Raw genomic sequence first — 19,531 nt, 5'->3', positions numbered from 1 at the left:
ATAAAACAACACCAATCCCTTTCCAAATTGTATTAAAAAATTAAAGGAAGAAAATTTCACGTCCGCTTATGTACGCAGTTTCCCGCCCTTTTTCGCCATTGTCTGTTGATGTTGATAATGTCTTATTTACACACCGTGACTTGGCACGCTGACAATAGTTTCGTGATCTGTGACAGTTTTACGTAGTAGGTATCTATGGTTACCCGGAATCCAAAACTGACAGCTAGTGTTTCTTAAAAAAAGAAACAAATTGTCTGTGGTCAACATTTAAAGAATGATGTAAAATGAGAGGTCGTGCAAATTTTCCGATCTAAATATTTTTGCAAATAGCTTTTTAATGTAGTGATAAGTGTAGTGTTATTAATAAACAAATCAGTTAAATGACGTGACAGTGACTGAAAATGCAGTTCTACAAGGAAAGGATTCTTAACGCTGCCCAGTTAAAAAGACTTAGTGAACACAAATATTCTTGCACCAGTGCGAGTATACTAGACGCCTGGCTCCAACCGTGGTGGTGCTGGCTGGTTTCGAAGACGCCGCTATGGCTGGCGCCGAATCTCATTACTATATTAGGTTTAATAGTCAATATCGTCACCACACTTATTTTAATTTGGTAAGTGCATGTTAGTGGCTGTCATTTTCATCTCGTTGGGCTTTACAGCGTTGCGAAAATTGTGTCATAATATAGAGACTAGAGTACCTACCTAACCAGCGGAACGACTTTCATTTTTACCTCTACTCTAAGCAGCGAGCAACTTTCTTATAACCTACATTATTATTTTTATAACAGTACTTCGTAAAATTCGGCCTCCGAACTCGGAAGCGCGAGATTTGTATTGGCCAAAAGATTACGCTTCCCGTTGTATGTAGCCCTCATATGATTGGCCGAAAGAGTCGCGCCACCTGTGATAAGATATATCATGCTGAATAAATTATATTATTCTTAACTATGATTTATAAAAGTCCTAGATCCTAATTAGTAAAGAGTTCATTAGCTTTTGAATGTCTTCCTCATTCAAATTTTTTAATCTTTACTGTTTCTCAAAATATTATTAATGCCTTTTAAGTTACAGTGCATCAAAAATGCTAACATAATATTAAGTATGTAAATTAGCTAAAGATGTGATTTTTATAAAGAAAAATTAGTGAGATTTTCATTCTATTATTGTAGACATTTATTTATCTACAAGAGAGAGATCTACAGAGGTCTAGAGGTGACTCCTTTTGGGTCACAATCTATTCAAATATATATTTATTTTAAATTCAATTTGATTTTTACAAGCACTTTTGAATTGTCAAATAAAAAATCAAAAAATGTACCAAAAAATTAGACCTGTATATATACAAAAGATAAGTTTAGCAAAACATTCAAAATTGAGATATCTATTCTTAATACATTTTGTATTGGAACACGTTGTAATCTTACATCCTTGACCCTACTGCTGCAATAACTGCTTAAATGTTTAAACATAGAAATGATTAAAATGTTATTATAATTTCATAAAGGCTTTTTACTTAACATATTATTGGTTTTTGTAGGCTGATATAAAACTGATTGAGAAACAACAATCTAGGTAGATTCTAGAGATAACATTTACATGCAAGCTAAATTCTTTTGATGATTCAAAAGTGCTTGTTAAAGATTATTTTAAAAAAAACTATTCTATTCTATTCTATTGAAGGTTGTTAGTGTTAATTTACTTATATATATATGTAGGTTCTTGAGTACCCTGTATCACATGGACCGTCTGTGATCCATGATTGTGGTCGACTCCACTTCACATTTCCTTGTCAAAACCTATGGCTGCCAAAATATTAATGTCTAACAGCAATGTATTTCAAGTAGTAAATAGTTAAGTCTCATAGTAAACATTAGTCATAAAATGGTAATAGGAGGTCATTGAACATGAACTTGACAGTATCAATGCAAGGCAGATGTCTCCACACAAGGCAGTGCCGCTTTTATGCATTCACACTCAAATTAACATAACAAAATGCTACGGATGAATCATGTTCCCCTTTGTTAAATAGAAGCAGGTATTACTTTCCGGAAGTCAATCATATGATTAGGAATAAGAAGCTTAACTTTGTATAATCCACTAAACCTGATAAATCTGTATGGTACACTGTGCAGCAAGTGATATCCACTGCCAACAATTACTGGTGAACAGAACCATGTAACTTCATAATACTGTTTTTCTTTAATCCAGACGTTTTTGGTCCACTCCACTGTATACAAATCTGAACTAATTTTCAAGCAACATTTTTGACCACCCTGGCACAGTGGTAAGCCCTGTGTGTGTTTTTATTACCAAGGGGTTTAATAAAAATTGCTATATCCCTTCCAGGTTAGCCTGTTTCCATCTTAGACTGCATCATCACTTACCACGAGGTGAAATTGCAGTCAAAGGCTAACTTATAACTGAATAAAATGAAATAAATAGCCTAAAACTGTGCTAAAATTGAGTCCAAAGTCCCCGATTCCAATCACTACAATACAAACTGGTGGTCTTGACATATCATAACATATGTGGCACATGCTGTCCTACATGAAATGCATAAATTCATTTCATTTCTAACTGGAACTCATTTCTAAGCAGAACTGTCTAAAACTATGCTAGATCTGAGGCAAAGTTTGTGATTTCAATCAATCAATTAAGAGTACAGTAAAGTTTCAGTTTTCAGTCAGTTTCTTGCTCCTGTAAAATTTTATTTCATTTAATTACACTATGTTGTTTGCCAACTCGTCAGTTGTAATAATCATGTGTATTTCCCACAAGCAAGTTGTTTATAAACAGATGCACAATGGCATTAACAGGAAAAATGTTTATGTCTTGGTGTGTGTATCTTGGAAACTGATTATTACAATATCCATAGTTAACTAAAGTGAGTAAGATCAGAAGGTTGCGTGTTCAAATCACGTCGGGGTCACCAATGTACAGGTGTTTTACGTACAGATATTTGATGTATATATAGCGCCGTGTTCTCTACCAGGGTAGTAATAAAAACAAAAGAAATGAACACTAAAAAAATATATATTATAATTCACTATTTAAAGTTACAATTTCTTTGGAAACAACAACACGCTACAAGAGGCTAGGGGCAACTAACGAATTACGCTACGTCGTGGCACGCGTAGCCTCTAAAGTGATTACTCGCTGGTGCCTCTACAAGATCAACTAACTAGTATATGTTTGTTTTTAATCTTGTCATTAACCTGTCTCAGACTGTACTTACATAAACTAAGCACTCATTACTGATTATATTACTATCACTAATCTAGTAATGGGGATAATCCTCAAACACTAATTGTGAAGCTTATGTAAATAACAATTAATTATATGACATTTAATAGCATTGGCATTTCTGATATTTCTAGATTGGGACACTAGCTTATCAAATAATCAGATGATGCCAACTACATACAGCCATGTATTTATATGCATTTGAAAAATCCTGTGAGAACTCTTTGAATTTACGGGATTAAATGTAGGCTAGGCCTGTCTCTGAGATGCAAGCTATCTGTTTATTAAATTTTGTCTAAATCAGTGTAAAATTTAACAGGTAGATCTTCAAATCTATTGATATAAAAGGCATATATTTGGTAATAGAAACTAAAAGCCTTAGTTTCATGTAAAATATTGTAATTTCTAGTCTGATCTGGTGGGAGGCTTTGGCCATGGCTAGTTACCACCCTACTGGGAACGCTGTACCAAGTGATTTAGCATTCCTGTACGATCCTATAGAAACCGAATGGGTATGAGTTAGCCCACTTCCATCTTAGACTACATCATCACACATCTCGTCCCGATGACCCTGCAGGATTACTTTATTTATGATGTCTTCATTGAGCACCTGTAGGAAGTATGTGTTAAGGCTGTGGTTTTACACTAGTTGTTCTTGGCCAGGTATAGCCCGGACGCGCGGCAAGAGCCGCCGCGATGGGCGTGCGCCCTGTGCGCGCTGGGGGTGTTCGTGTACCAGAGCCTGGACGCCATAGACGGCAAGCAGGCGCGGCGCACCGGCAGCCAGTCGCCGCTGGGCGAGCTGTTCGACCACGGCTGCGACAGCATCTCCACCGTCTTCATAGCGCTCGGCGCCTGCATAGCTGTCAAGCTCGGCGATTATCCTACTTGGATGTTCTTCCAGGTTGGTGAATTTTGAATAACAGACATATTTTTTAACCCCCGACCCATAAAGAGAGGTGTTATAAGTTTCACGTGTGTATCTGGGTATCTGACTGTGGCATCGAAGCTCCTAAACAAATTAACCGATTTTAATTTAGTTTTTTTTTTTTTTGTGTAAAAGGTGGCTTGATCGAGAGTGTTCTTAGATATAATCCAAGAAAATCGGTTCAGCCATTTGAAAGTTATCAGCTCTTTTCTAGTTACTGTAACCTTCACTTGTCGGGGGTGTTATAAATTTTTAATTTACACTTGTTATTATATAATATGGCCAGCTTGGTGAACTGTAGCCAATACTCCTCTTCCTTCTCGTTCTGAGGGGAAACCCGTGCTCCGTAGTGGGCCGGCGATATGTTGCTGATGATCATGAGTTACCTAGCTGTTGCCCTCGTCTTCCTTATCGATTTTCTGGTTGATGCTGGAATTTACGACATAATAGCTTTACCCAGTAGGGTAGTCTCGTTACCCTTTCAGTTTATAAATGCCTAGGTGTTTTAGACAGATAAATGATGATTATTTTTTTAATATTTATCGAAGTTTGTTTTAGGCTATCATAGCGTGAATACTAAGCTTCAATCACTTGGTAGCAAACAATTTAGATAGTATTCTATTACCAATAAAGATAGAATGAATAGCTCATAAGCATTCAATGTAGTAGGTAACTATGAATCATTAAATCGATTGTCAGTAGGAGTTGCTACTTTATGGAGAACTGCTAGATACAAATATATTATGTAGATAGTAGTATATGTTTTTTACGTACCTACCTACTAAATTGTATGGCCACCAGTTGCTTTCATCTGCTGCTTCCCTGGTGAGTCAATAAAGAGCATGGCGAGTAGGTACTGGATATCTGGCTCAGTTTTAGATCTATTACTACAAATTTTATTTTATAATAGGCGTAATACGTTTGTATGGACAAGCGCGTAAGAAGATCCACCTTGGTTCTGTTATACTAACAGATTAATTGATTACAAAGTCTCCTACGCCTATGGGATTGATTTAGTTAGTTATTTATAGAAAGTGCCTAATACATTACAGAGATATTGATTGCAGTCGGATTGCAGTCATGTTGCATGTACCTACTTGTGTAGTTGAAACTTGAAACGTTCTCTCAATTAACCTTGCAGTGTGTACCTGTGTGATTCATGTGGTCACATCAAATTATTGTCATGATAGGGAGTAGGCCATTTCACGTAGAACTCTTGAGAATGCATGGCGTCCCAATGTGGAAATGGAATGTGGATGGAAAGTGATGATGTTAGGCCACATCATCACTTTCCATCAGGTGTGATTGTGGTCAAGGTCTTGCATGAATTAAAAAATAAAATGGATGAATCTACAAACATAAACAATAAAAATGTATAAAATTACCTGCGGTGCTCTATCCCGGGCACGCATCCACTACTTATTCGGAGTTATGGTTCAAGCAATTACATAAAATATAAATTAGTGGTGAAGAAAAACATCGTGAGAAAACCTGCATGTCTGAGAGATCTCCATAATGCTCTTTAAGGTGTGTGAATTCCGCCAATCCGCACTTGGTAAGAGTGATAAACTTTGGCCTAAATCCTTCCCATTCTGAGAGAACACCCGACCTCAGTTATAGTGGGCCGATGAAGGCCGTAATGATGAACTGCAGTTCTTTTTAACGCCCGACCCAAAAAGAGGGGTGTTATAAGTTTGACGTGTGTATCTGTGTATCTGTCTGTGGCATCGTAGCTCCTAAACAAATGAACCGATTTTAATTTAGTTTTTTTTTTTGTTTGAAAGGTGGCTTAATCGAGAGTGCTCTTAGCTATAATCCAAGAAAATTGGTTCAGTCGTTTGAAAGTTATCAGCTCTTTTCTAGTTACTGTAACCTTCATTTGTCGGGGGTGTTATAAATTTTTTATTTACTCTTGTGAGGCTACTATTTCAAATTGTATAGAAGCTTGGAATAATTTGCATATCGATTTAACGGAAGTATGTCAACCGTGAACTCTTTTCATTGAATAAGCCCAAGGCCTGTAGACCGGTCGCCGCCGGGACGCCCTCGGGGACTTACCCGGAAAATATGCTCCAAGTACAAAAGGATAACTCATTCGCTATTTTTTAGGTTCCTTACCTCAAAAGGAAAACCGGAACCCTTATAGGATCACTTTGTTGTCTGTCTGTCGTTGTCTGTCAAGAAAACCTATAGGGTACTTCCCGTTGATCTAGAGCTATCCTATTAGTCTTCCTACGCGACGTGATCAAATCAGAAACGAAGAGATGCGTAGGAGAATCAGAGTAAGCGAATGGTTGTGATTTGCGAAGCTGAAGTGGCAATGGGTTCTCACACGCGACAGACAAACGGACAGACGGACAGCAGAGGCTTAGTAGTAGGGTTCCGTTAGCACCCTTCGGGCACGGAACCCTAAAAACAGATTCAGACGACGCAAGATCGTGGCGTACGTATGTCACTACAAGAGACCTATGTCTATATATATGTCTATGTATAAAGTATTTAAATTAGGTACTATTGTGCACCTTTTGATGGTTAGAAATGTTAGATTTGTAAAATAAAATACGTTAACTTAAAACTAAAGCTACGAGTGTTCCAAACGCGCCCAGGTTTGAGAAGAGTCGCAGATTGATGATGACATTCTATAATTACAAGAAATTGTATAGAAGCCTGGTAAACCCCTTCAAAGTGAATATCGAGCTAGCGGAAGTGTGTCGACCGTGAACCCGTTTGACTGAATAGACGCAAGGTCTCGCGAGCTTGCACGAGGGCGCCCGGGATGTTGGCAGCCTTCCCACTCACAGATTGGACAGATGTGTGCTTTGGAACTCAAGTTGGGGTGTTGCCAAGTGTTGAGAGCGGTTTATTTCGCCCAAATTGGGTGCTCTTTTTAGTATTATAGCAAACCACTCGTAATTCGTAATGGACTAGCGGATGCCCGCGACTTCATCCACGTGGATTTAGGTTTTTAAGAGGTTCCCGTGGGAACTATTTAATTTTCCGGGATAAAAAGTTGCCTATATCAATTACAGGGGCGTAAGCTACCTCGGTACCAAATTTCATATAAATCTGTTTAGCGGATAAGTTTTTAGGAATCTCGTGGGAACTCTTTGGATAAAATGTAACCTATGTCCGTCCTCGGAATATAAGCTAACTTTACCAAATTTCGTCAGAATCGGTTAAACTGTTGGGCTGTAAAAGGGTAGCAGACAGACAGACACACTTTTAAATTTATAATCTACCGAGAAGAACCAGCCTGCATTATCACTTACCATCAGGTGAGATCGCAGTCAAAAGCTCTAATGGAATAAAAAAAAGAGTTATTATAGTTACCTTATTGTAATTTAGCGTTCCAAAATAGGTAACCTCTCATAAAATGTTACGATGTAGGAAGCGTTATTTCTTTGCTAGGCAATTTGTGTAATACAGGACACGTTACGCTCTGGCGGTGAACTGCGGGGTCGACGCACCTCACAGCTGTTGCGAAAAGTATTTCTAATAGGGTCATTAGCCTATCACTTATGTGTTTTGCAGAAGTTTAGGTGTTTGCTAGCATATTTGTATAACATAAAACCTACCCACATTTTCCCCCATATGATTAACGATTATATTTAAAACAAAACGAAAATTAATTATAATTTTGTTGTGTTCAAACATCATTTGGGCACAGCAGAGATTTGAGCCAAGTTCTAAAGAAAAAATAAAATTTATATATTTGTTGGAGTTATGAATTGTTATTTGGGTTAAGTAGATTGCTTCCAAAAATGTATCATCAACTTAATATGATGCCATGCCATGAAAACCTTCAATTACAAACAATAAAAACATTTTTTTTTATTCGTATTACGTAAAACTTCCTGAAATTAATTGTTTTTAAAACTCTAAACAGCAATTTTATGACAGTTCTTATTCTTTATTTTCCAGTGTTTTTGCGCCATGACGCTGTTCTACTGCGCGCACTGGCAAGCCTACGTCACTGGCACGCTCAAAATGGGGCGCATTGACGTCACAGAGGCGCAATATGCCATTATTCTCATACACCTCATATCCGCTATATTAGGACCCGATTTCTGGACCACTCAGGTAATGTAATCTAGATTATTTCTACTACTTAATAGTTGATAATATTTTAGTTCAATTGCAATGATTCACTATGTGTCACGAAATTTGAAAAAGTAGGTGATTAATATGCTAAGTTCTACTGAATTTAGTTTGCGTTGGACTCTGCATGGTGCGCCAACTACATCATGGATATTGTTTTTCCATTTTCATGGTGTAAGTTGTAGTAAGTTTTAAATTATATGCTACAACTTGGCTTACGAATCATTGCAATTTTACATTTATAATACTGATTTACATGTTACTTAGGCAGGTTAATATGATCGATATCTTTTAAAAACACCCACATGAATGTTTACTATATTTATCATATTTATGCGTGCGATCTGAGCGATGCATAGAAAATTAACAATGGTAAATGGTCATGCATAATTTGATATGAATTAGCCGATTGCATGTGCAATTTATGCATCAAATAATAGCTTTCTGTATAGATAGATGTGATGAAAATGTCTTACCGAAACAAAAATAAGTATATGATAATTTGTAGATTCATAAAATTTAAAAGTTTATGAGAATTCTTGCCTAAATTTTTATTAGAAAATGAATCTAATAGACTTGTTAGATGGATTGCTTGCCTGCTAAATTATATTATAATTTATTATTTTCAAAAATTGAAATACTTTCTTCCGAATTCTAAACCAATAACAAAATATATGTACCAAAAATTAAAATGTTAAAATATAGGATATGTAATGTATGTATGTCTTTTCTCAAATATAAATATATATATTATTATTATTATTACTATACAGGGCTTTAGGTGATAGTCGACGCAATATTAATTATTTATGTTTCCTAAATTAGAAACAAAAAGTTGCACTAGTATATATTTTTTGCATCTTCCAATTATTGGCGTCACTCAGAAAAGCAGGTATTATTTAATTATTTTTATGGAATTATTGGAATGTCCTCTCATTTACCAACACAAAAAACACAAGTTTAATGTGTAAGGTTATCCGAGAGTTTTAATCTAAACAAACTAATGCCAAAATAAATAATTTAATTAGAGCGTGATTGCTATCACAACATCTAATTATTCAGTTCACAATCCAAATACCGAAAATATGCGATATCGCTCCGAATCTCAGAAGGAGACTAAACTAAAACCTTCAAAACACCCGTATTTATGCAAGTTCAATCTTGTTGGCCTCCTAGCAACAGATTGTATGACATCGAATGAGCCAAATATCGATTTTATCAAACTACCTGCATTAGATAAATTAATAATTTTATATTATTTTTGACAACTCAAATCAATTTTTAAAAATAACCTTACAGTTCGGCCGTCCTGAATTTAACACGTCCTCGTGTTTCTAATTAATCTTGTCGTGTCAGTCGCGGGCTTCCTTGCCCTAAGTCAAATCCAAATCATGGGCTATCCTGTCCTCCGTCAAATCATTAAAACCTACCCTTGAACTGCCGAACTCTCAGTATTAATATCCAGTCAACAATAAATCCAAACGACTAACTTCTCATTCGATGTATACAAAATCTGAACCACTTAAAACAAATTACTTTCCACTTCACAAAAGACTAAATTCTTTAAAAAAACTTAAAATTTTAATCACCAAAACCACCGAACTCATTAAAAAAATTTATCAAATGTGGGTTGTTTTGAAAAAGATACCAAAGCGAAATGAAAGCAACGTGAGACACGTCCCGCTTCTGAATTATTGGCGTCACTCAGAAAAGCAGGTATTATTTAATTATTTTTATGGAATTATTGGAATGTCCTCTCATTTACCAACACAAAAAACACAAGTTTAATGTGTAAGGTTATCCGAGAGTTTTAATCTAAACAAACTAATGCCAAAATAAATAATTTAATTAGAGCGTGATTGCTATCACAACATCTAATTATTCAGTTCACAATCCAAATACCGAAAATATGCGATATCGCTCCGAATCTCAGAAGGAGACTAAACTAAAACCTTCAAAACACCCGTATTTATGCAAGTTCAATCTTGTTGGCCTCCTAGCAACAGATTGTATGACATCGAATGAGCCAAATATCGATTTTATCAAACTACCTGCATTAGATAAATTAATAATTTTATATTATTTTTGACAACTCAAATCAATTTTTAAAAATAACCTTACACAATAAATGATTTTAGTTAAAGCATAACAATTGTATTCTCCGTAAAATGTAACATAATTATTGTTAATTACGAGTCACTGTCAAAATATATAAAAAATCGTAATTTCAAAAAGTTATTCACAAAGCTTTTATCGATGTTACCTAGAGCCCTGTATGTTTGCAGCTGTTGTAATTTTCATTCTATTTTCCGCGAAAATGTGATAACAACTACTTTATTATCTTTTTCATATAAAAAGGTCTTTTAGCAGCTGATAAAGTATAATATTATCACTTTTATAAGTCGTATCGGCAAAATTCGTTTGCGCAGAAAAGCACAACCTAACGCTGACTTAAACCAAATGTACACCAATGAAATAGAGACTACGGACTCGTGCTATCTCGCTCATAATTTGCGCGTACATAGCACATAGGCAACAACCAATAGCGGACGCAAGCGTGCTATTAATTGGCTGAGGTATTTTCGCGCCATTCAACAATAAGATTTCTGCGCACGTACATCGGTGTAACTTATAAAAGTGATAGTACTGTACTTAGTTTCCTACCGAATAATGATTGTAGTTTCTTATCAAATAATAAAAATCCATTTTTAGAACTTTAGCAGTAGAGTAACTGAATAATGAAATAATTTTCATAAATTTCACCCGAGCGCAGCCGGGTCGAGGTTCTTATATTAAAAAAATATTAGGAAAGTAGATTTTGAGCTTTTTTAATGTTAAATTCAAGTATTGGTAAAAAATAAGTGCTATGAGACTTGTTATGTGAAAAAGATATAGATAATAAAGAACCATAGGTATTTTGGGCTAACTCTCAACAGTTATGATATTGATGTCAAATGAAAGGTATTATTCCATTTTATAGTATAGCAGTTCAGTTTAAATCAAGAGCAAGAATAGTGAGAAGGCTCATTTTTTGAATCTATTAAGGGAAACGTCACTTTTATCAGAATTTGTCGTCAAAATCTAAAACTGATAAAAATAAATGCACGAGTTAAACTTTTAATCATATTCAGTTACGATGAAGAGCATCACCACTTAATATTAAAAATGCGAATGTGTGCTTGTTGGTTTATCCTTCGCTCACGTCTCAACAGACTGACGAATCGACGTCATGGATATATTGAAAAACCTGGTGAGTGACATAGAATACTTTTTATCCGAGGAAATCAAAAAGTTTCATCTCATTTTTTAAAATTTGGATCCATGCGGGTGAATTCGTGGGCATCAACTAATAATTTATATTTCTACTTGATCCTTGTGACTGTGTCTGCGTAAATTCAAAGTTTTATTTCGGATATAAGGTTCTCTATGTCACTGTCCAGGTATTTTACTATTTCTATGTCAAAAATCTGTCAATCCGTCACGCTTGTGCCGTGCTTGAAGGGCAAACCAACAAACACACTTTCGCATTTAAAATATGGGTAGTGATAGTGATAAAGTACGAAGTAAAACTTTTTATTTGAAGTAGGTTCGTAGCTGTGGATAGGTTAGTCCCATGGTTCTCACAAATGTTGTAACCGCGCGGTGTACGGGGTGGGGGTGGGTCCAGGTGGGCTCGCTGGAGATGCGTTACTCGCTGGGCGGGGTGGCGGTGGCGGGCGCGGTGCTCACGCTGGGCGCGCTGGGCGCCGCCATCGCTGCCGGCGGCGTCGGCAAGAACGGCTCCACCGTCGCTGTGAGCGAACGCGGTACCCGCTGGACTGGAAGCTCGATACCACTACTATACTACCAACAATAAGATATTGCTATCCCACTTCTGATGTCAAACGTAAATTGATAACATTTCGCGATTTTTCAAAAGTTGAAAATGTTACAATAAAACTTAAAGCTAGCCTTATCTGATTACTGTACAAAGTAATCAAGTACTACATACAAGTACAAAGTACTGTTCGGCGTTGTAGAGACAGGCTGATTCTTTGCGCTAAAAATTAGCCAGCCCTTCTATCACCAGATAAGGCTACTGAGTGACCGATTCAACTTTTCGGAGTTAACTGATTTTATTTTTATAATATTATAAAATATAAACAATAAAAATAAAATATTACAAATACGTTATAGTTTTGTTTTGCCTAAAGTGTACTGTGGAAAAATAAAAACATAAAACAAACAAAATACAAACATTCACAGCTATAATATTAATAATATATTTATATAATAACTAGCGACCCGCCCCGGCTTCGCACGGGTGGACATTTTTTTTTTTTTTTTTCCGGGATAAAATATAGCCTATACGGATTCGGAAGAATCTCTCCAAGTAATGGTAAAAGAAATTTTGAAATCGGTCCAGTAGTTTTTGAGCCTATTTAATACAAACATACAAAAATACAAAGGTTTCCTCTTTATAATATTAGTATAGATTATATTTTTTGAAATATTTATGGGTTGGTTGCGATTCATTAGAATCAAATACAACTTGGGCGTTGCACGGCCGTGCGCCCTGATCTATACAAAATTCATGCGGTAATAATTAAAGAATTTCTTGCTGTATGAAAGACGTTTCAGTTTTCCTAATAGTATAAAAATAATATGTGAAATGTTATCAATTACGATAGTACCAATTTGTTTTCTCAATCAAGTCGAGCTTCTAGGACAATATCGCCGCCAAGTACCAAGTATCTAAACACCATGGATTGTTGGGCTTCGAATTCTTTCTGTATCTAATCTTCTGTATTCTTGAGTATCCATTATACTATGTAGATTTTAGTTTGTCCATACTGTTTCCTTACACACGACTTGCTTTTCGTTCTGTTAGTTCTTATAGCTGGCCGCATACTGGCTACTATCGCTTGTCGCTCGCTTTATCGACGAAGCGACTAATACGTCATTCTTCATTTTAATTTTCATAGACAATCTCATAGACAGGCTCACCTAAGGCGACAAAAGTCGATCGCATACGCACTTAACACAAGAGATGCTGCAAGAAGCTAAGACAATTTATTTAGACAATATTCATGCGCAGAGACAGTACAAAATCGTGTGAAACCATTATTTTGCTGACGCGATAAAACAGTGCGCGCAAAACAAGTAATCCAATCTGAAAACAAAGCATATGACTGCGCATTGTACAAGAACCGATCTCAAACTTGTGTATTATCCTTAGTCTATGAGCTGTGCAAACTGCCATGTTGCAACTTCATATTGGACTTAGCGATCACTATCCAGTTTGCGGCCAGCCTAAACAGTCTTAACTTTCCTATAACTCCATTTTTGATCGGTGATGTGTGTAAGGGCTTACTTTACTTACTTAGTCCATGTAATAGCTTTATTTAATTGTTTATTTACTTTAATAAAGCGATGCTGTAGCTTATCATGTGGGTTTTTTTAATAGCATGACTTTAATCGTCGTAGGTTTGTGTACATACGCACGCGGTCACTCGCGATGCGGTCAGCCGTGCGGTTGATCGCAAGCAATATATAAAACTCATACAATAATCATACTGCAATGCCTTTGATCGCAAAGCAATGCCGCTAATGCTGTGTAGTTAACCGCATATAGCGGTTAAAGTTAACCGCAGTTTCAACCACTCGTCGCATCAGTTTGCGGTAAGACGCATTGCTGTAGGATAGAAAAGTTTTGTTTACGGTCAACCACACGGCTAACCGCACCGCATGCGATTGTACCGTGCGTATGTGCGCAGCTCTATGTTACATTATGTTCTTCCATGTAACATTGAGCATGGTCAATTGTTATTTTTATTTACGGCAATACTTTAGAGTTCCGTAACCGTCATATTGTGTTAGATTAAGCATTTTCGATGTAATATTGTTGGTCGATTTACTTTGTACTTTTATCATGTGGGTCTTCACTCATTTCTGTCCTGTAGTGTGGACGCCTTTGCCATCATGCTATCATTTTGAAAAAAAAAAAAAAACCTAAGAGAGATTTATTCGTAGTGTGCTTCAAACCAATTTGGTTTGGCTCTCATTTGAATTAATCAAACTCAGTGAAATTTTGTAGAAAAGTTCTAGGTATATATGTCTTTGGTTTGTCAGATTTTTCAAAGTTACAAGGGTTCAAGGATTTACATACAAAAAAATCTTTAAGTCCGCGTAACTTTAAAAGTCGATATTTCTAGGGAAATCTGACAAACCACAAATACAGATATTAATTCTTAAACATATCTACAAAATTTCATTGAGTTTCAATGGTTAGTATTCAAAGATGAGCCTAACTACGTTTGTATGAAAAGCGGTAGGAGCGCACTAGGGGGACTTCTCTTTACCATTAAACACTTACATTTGTTTCTAAAATCTATTAACCAGTTTTTAGCGTGACTACTAAATTACATTTTTTTATTGTAGTAGTATTATCATCTCTAAAACTTTTAGTACTTATTTTGGTCAAAAATCATTTTAAATTTCATCCATACTTGCTTAAACATACTTCAATGCTTCTAACTCAAGACCTATATCTGCTAAAACTCTAAAACTAAATCGAACTCAAGAATATATTGTTTTTCTTTCGGGTTCCGTACCTCAAAAGGGACAAAGGAACCCTTAAAGGATCACTTCGTTGCTGTCTGTTATGTCAAGACCCTTTTTCTCAGATACGCGTGGAAGTATCGAATTGAAATTACTATCAAATACTTAGGTTTACTGTTCCTTAGAAGCTCTGTACAAAAAATCAAGCTTCACAAGTCATCACAATAAAAATATACGGCCATTTTACTGCATAATTTGACAGTTGAAAATAAATTTCCGTAGCCCTAGAATCAGGCAAGAAGCAGAGTCTTACAGCACAGTAAAGAAAAAATCTAAAAATCGTTGATAGTTACGAGTTACGCTGTTACAAACGTACATTTGCTTCTTCTTCTTCTAGTGTCTTCTCCTATCAGAGGTTGGCAATCATAAAGGCTTACTGGATTTTGTTCACCGCCTGCCGTAAATAGTGTCCTTGTACTATATTGAATTACTGGCGAAAGTTCTTAAGCCAGGATGTTGTCTACGGCCAGGTCTACGTTTGCCTATTATCTTGCCCTGTATTATAAGCAGTAATAGGACGTGCATTTACAACTGGAGATAATTTGAGCAAAAAGATAATTTCACTTGTCCTTCCAAGGTATGGAACCGTCGGTGCGCGAGTCCAACTCGCGCTTGGCCGGGTTTTATTTTTATTTTTTAGTGTAATTTTTGGCGCCACAGATCCCCGGCGTGGAATTACCGCTGGGCGTGGTAGCGAGCGCGTTCCCCGTCGCGGGGGCTCTTTACTTTATCGCCAACTTCGTGCCCACCTTCCGCAATAGGGGATGCGGCAAAAATGGCTCCACCGTGGCCGTAAGACTCGTGTGATACATGTACACTATGACACGCTACCGGACTGCGGATACGGTGTGGGAATTAAAGTATTATATAATCCGTACGAAATGAGAACTCGCTCGCCATTTTAACTCTGTGCCAACTGTCATGTCAAAAGTACGGTTCACCTTTAAAATAGGAACTAAAATCGTACTTTTGACATGACAGTTGACACATAAAGTTTAAATGGCGAGTGAGTTCTCATTTTGTACGCATTATACGTTATATACGTGCGCTGTCTCTAAAAATTGGTGTTAATTTTTAGTTGTTTACAAACAAATCTTTAACTTTTATAGCTTTTATATTCAAAAGCACTTGTAAAAGTTTAATTGAATAAAAATAATTTGAATTTGAATAGTCAAAGACTTAAAAGAGCTATCTTTTTCGTAGTAATATTAATTCTTAAACATTTTTCACACAAGATTATTCGGTGTGGGGTTCCTAAACCAAAAGGGGTTACTTTACTTATCATTACAAATAAGTAGTAAATATTTTAACTTTGTATAACAGAATGTGACATGTAGATTGTAGGTTTACATAATATTTAACATCTTAATTAATTATACTTACAATAAGTGCAAGAGATGAATAAAATATAAATAAAACTTCATCTCCAGGATCAACTCATATATCGTTAAAATATTAACCTTTCTAAAAAAATGTCACAATCACTCGACAATGTTTGAACCAGAAGTTATTTTTTTTCCTAATTTTTAGTTTTGCTCCAATCCTTATTTTTTTGACGCCTACGAGGACCTCTTTTAGGGGTAAGAATCTCCTTTCCGATTGACCTTGTAACTATGGTGAGCAAACAAAGAGGCAAATCCCCTAATTTTGGGCTATTACCAAGTTTATAGCCTCTTGAACAAGTCCCCTTCAATTTAGTTGTGCACAACTAAATTTGCATCATTATCAGTGTTACAATTATTATTAGCTTTTTAACATACGTTTATGAATATATTCTATGGCCATTTTTTAGTATCAAAGACTAAGTATATTTATCAAAACTCGTGCGAACATATATCGTGGCATAGTAACCATTTTGAATAACATTTCAATTCTAATTTAAAACATTAATATTGTTTAATTGCAAATTCAAAATATATTAATTCTGGCTTTGGTTTACTTTTTCCAAAAGCTTTATCATAGTAATTAATTTTTATTCCATCCTATCCATAGCACGATATAACAATGTAGTTGACCTTTACGAAACTAGATGGCGCTAGACAGTTTTCCCTCGCGCTTTAATTTTGAAAACGTTTTTTAAATTAGTGTTTCTCCGATATTACGTTAATTTCCATGCCGTTTTGTTAATCTTTATCATCTCCTTTTGTAATTTGTAAATATCTTTCATTTCTATTTCTAATTTCTCAACGCCCTTATAATATAGTATGTAAATAGATGCACGATTAACTTATTTATACTCATACATGTAAATATAGTTTTAAAAACTATTTTTCTTCTAATATTAAAACTTTGCCATTTTTCATCTGAAAACTCGCATGCTTTGCAATTCCTACATTTTGTATGGATGAAACATCTTGCATTCCGTCATTAAATAAATGGGTATAAAATACTGATGTAAATAATAAATTATACAATCTAATAAAATTTCGGTCGATGCCTTAACCAAATTGCGCTTAGAACTTTAACGCAACGGTTTAGAATTCAACGTCTAGGTTCTTTTTAACCGACTTCAAAAGAGGAGGAGGTTCTCAATTCGTCAGAACCTTTTTTTAGTATAGAAAGAAGAATAATTCGCAGTCCGCCAGAGTTCAAATAAATGTAAAAAATAATAATTAGAATTTAGTCGTTCCATAAATAAAATACCAAAAAACCGGTACATAAGAATACGCCACAAAAGATCTTTAGCAATGCAGTGGTTTGATTTGGCCAACAATTTCTAAGTAAAACGAGCCTGTCCTTGGATGAAGTTAGTACGAAATCACAGAGCTTTACTGAGAAAGTTTTTCAACTCTGCAAGTCTTTAGACTTTGGGCAAAAGTCTCTAAAGACTAGCCCCAAAAGTGAAAAAATAAACATTAAAAAGGATCAATAAAGTAAAATTAAACGCGATACGTTTTTCTATATTATTTTTCAGATTCCATAAAATGAGTGAAGATAGCACATTTCAGTAGACGTACACTACCCATTTGTTTCGCTCGCGAATTTTTTTGTATTAATGGCATGTTTTTTCATAATTTTTTTGAATGGCCGCCGCCCGCGTCCGCCGCTGCGCCGGACTCACCGCATGACGCATTATAACAGATCCCGACTCTCAACGTCAGTGTCAATCTCGTATCCAACTACGGCGTGGTGTTGATGACTTTGACTGTCGTCTTCTCGTACGTTAAACTCATAATGAAAGGCGGAGTTGGCAAGAACGGCTCCACCGTCGCAGTAAGACTTTGAAGTTTAAGCTTTGTGCTGTTCCACGCGCTCTGGATTCCAGTGTCATGACGTCAGCATTACACGATACACGGACCGGCTGATGCATGGCTGTATAGTGCGCGCCATGAAAGTTGAACACAGTGGGTGGTCACTGTCAAGAAGATCCAGACAAAATCTAGACACGTTTTTCTTTAATTTATTTTTCGAGTGTTTGGGTTCTAGGACTTGTAGGCCGCTATGAGACAAACACGTCACCAACTACATATGACTGTGTGATCATGACTATAGGAATAGGACTTGAATAGGAATCTTCTTGGCAAGTGTGCTCCATCTTAGGCTGCATCATCATTTGCCACCAGGCCTGATGGCACCCAAGCGCTAGTAATAAAAGCGTATTCATACTATTTATAACATCAATGATTTATGGAATTTCATCACACATGATTAACGGAATTCATCAACCACTTAATGGACGCATTACGAAAATTCAAATTATCCAGATATATTGGCACGCAAATATCAGTCATCGCAAGATGGTAGGTTATCACAGTGACTGTGGCAAAGGGATCACAATATGATAGCTTGAAGTTGACTGTGCTGTTTCAACTTTCATGACGCGAACTTATAATGTTCGTCTTGATTCGTATAGCGTTATTTTTGTTTTATTTAGTGCCATGTTTTTCGTTACACACAGACTATAGGAAAATCTTACGACGGAAAGTGAGCTATAAAATCATTCGTAAAATTAAGTACGAAGTTGTCCTTCCGATTTTCATTAATCTCGTCATACAACGCTATCTGTAATTGAATTGCTCCAATGCAAAAAGTGTCAATTTTTGTCGTTTTAAAAGTGGCAATGCAAGCTAAAAACACCTCCCCTTACAATTATTTTTTAATTTAAACATTACATACTAAAATAATGTAAAAGTTATATAAAAAGCATTTTTGTTTTTGTCCACTTCACATTTCTTACGCAATATAAAATAAGCACAGTATTTAAATTCGTAACAATTCGTAACAATTATTGTTGTATGTTGAGGATTTGTGACTAATCAACATTATGTATTGGTAGAACCTCCTATGATACACACTTTGGCTCTGTCCATCTATTTCCTTTAGTCTGTGACCGTTAATTAGGAAAATAGGTCTGAATTCATAACCATGCCATATATTATACGTATTATAATAGCGTTGCCAATTTATTCCATTATATATGTATATATGCATGTAATCATTTACTAATTTTCTATTTCCTTACTAATTGGCATGTTTTAAGCTGTTTTCTAATTTGTCAGTGCGGTAGCGATGCAGTATCAGTAAATGAAAGCCACCAATTTATTTGACATTTGGCTCTACATTGCTGCTTCACTGAGCGCACAGACTGAGCGAGATTAAATTATTTTTTTTGTAGAAAACCTTCAATGGATGATCTTGATGGTTGTCATTTAGTGATGAT

At 35.8% G+C, this 19,531-nt stretch overlaps 1 protein-coding gene across 5 annotated transcripts in view; it reads left to right on the top strand.

Annotated features, from left to right (window-relative positions):
• The first annotated feature begins 225 nt into the window (after positions 1-225).
• The window catches only part of LOC123865961 (cholinephosphotransferase 1), a 31,865-nt gene continuing 12,559 nt past the window's right edge, over positions 226-19,531 (top strand). The window contains exons 1-4 of one of the 5 annotated variants that reach the window (XM_045907212.1): positions 226-613; positions 3,909-4,149; positions 8,095-8,253; positions 17,953-18,084. In XM_045907212.1, the coding sequence (XP_045763168.1) occupies positions 402-613; positions 3,909-4,149; positions 8,095-8,253; positions 17,953-18,084 (744 nt within the window). In that variant the 5' untranslated portion in view covers positions 226-401. Of the gene's footprint in view, positions 614-3,908; positions 4,150-8,094; positions 8,254-11,938; positions 12,065-15,531; positions 15,664-17,952; positions 18,085-19,531 lie in introns of all 5 variants that reach the window. The other 4 variants (XM_045907213.1, XM_045907214.1, XM_045907215.1 and 1 more) reach the window with 4 other exon arrangements.

The sequence above is a fragment of the Maniola jurtina genome, chromosome 6 (assembly GCF_905333055.1).
Source record: "Maniola jurtina chromosome 6, ilManJurt1.1, whole genome shotgun sequence".
NCBI lineage: Eukaryota > Metazoa > Arthropoda > Insecta > Lepidoptera > Nymphalidae > Maniola > Maniola jurtina.
Note: the sequence above shows the minus strand (reverse complement) of the source record. Positions and strands in the feature narration are given on the sequence as shown.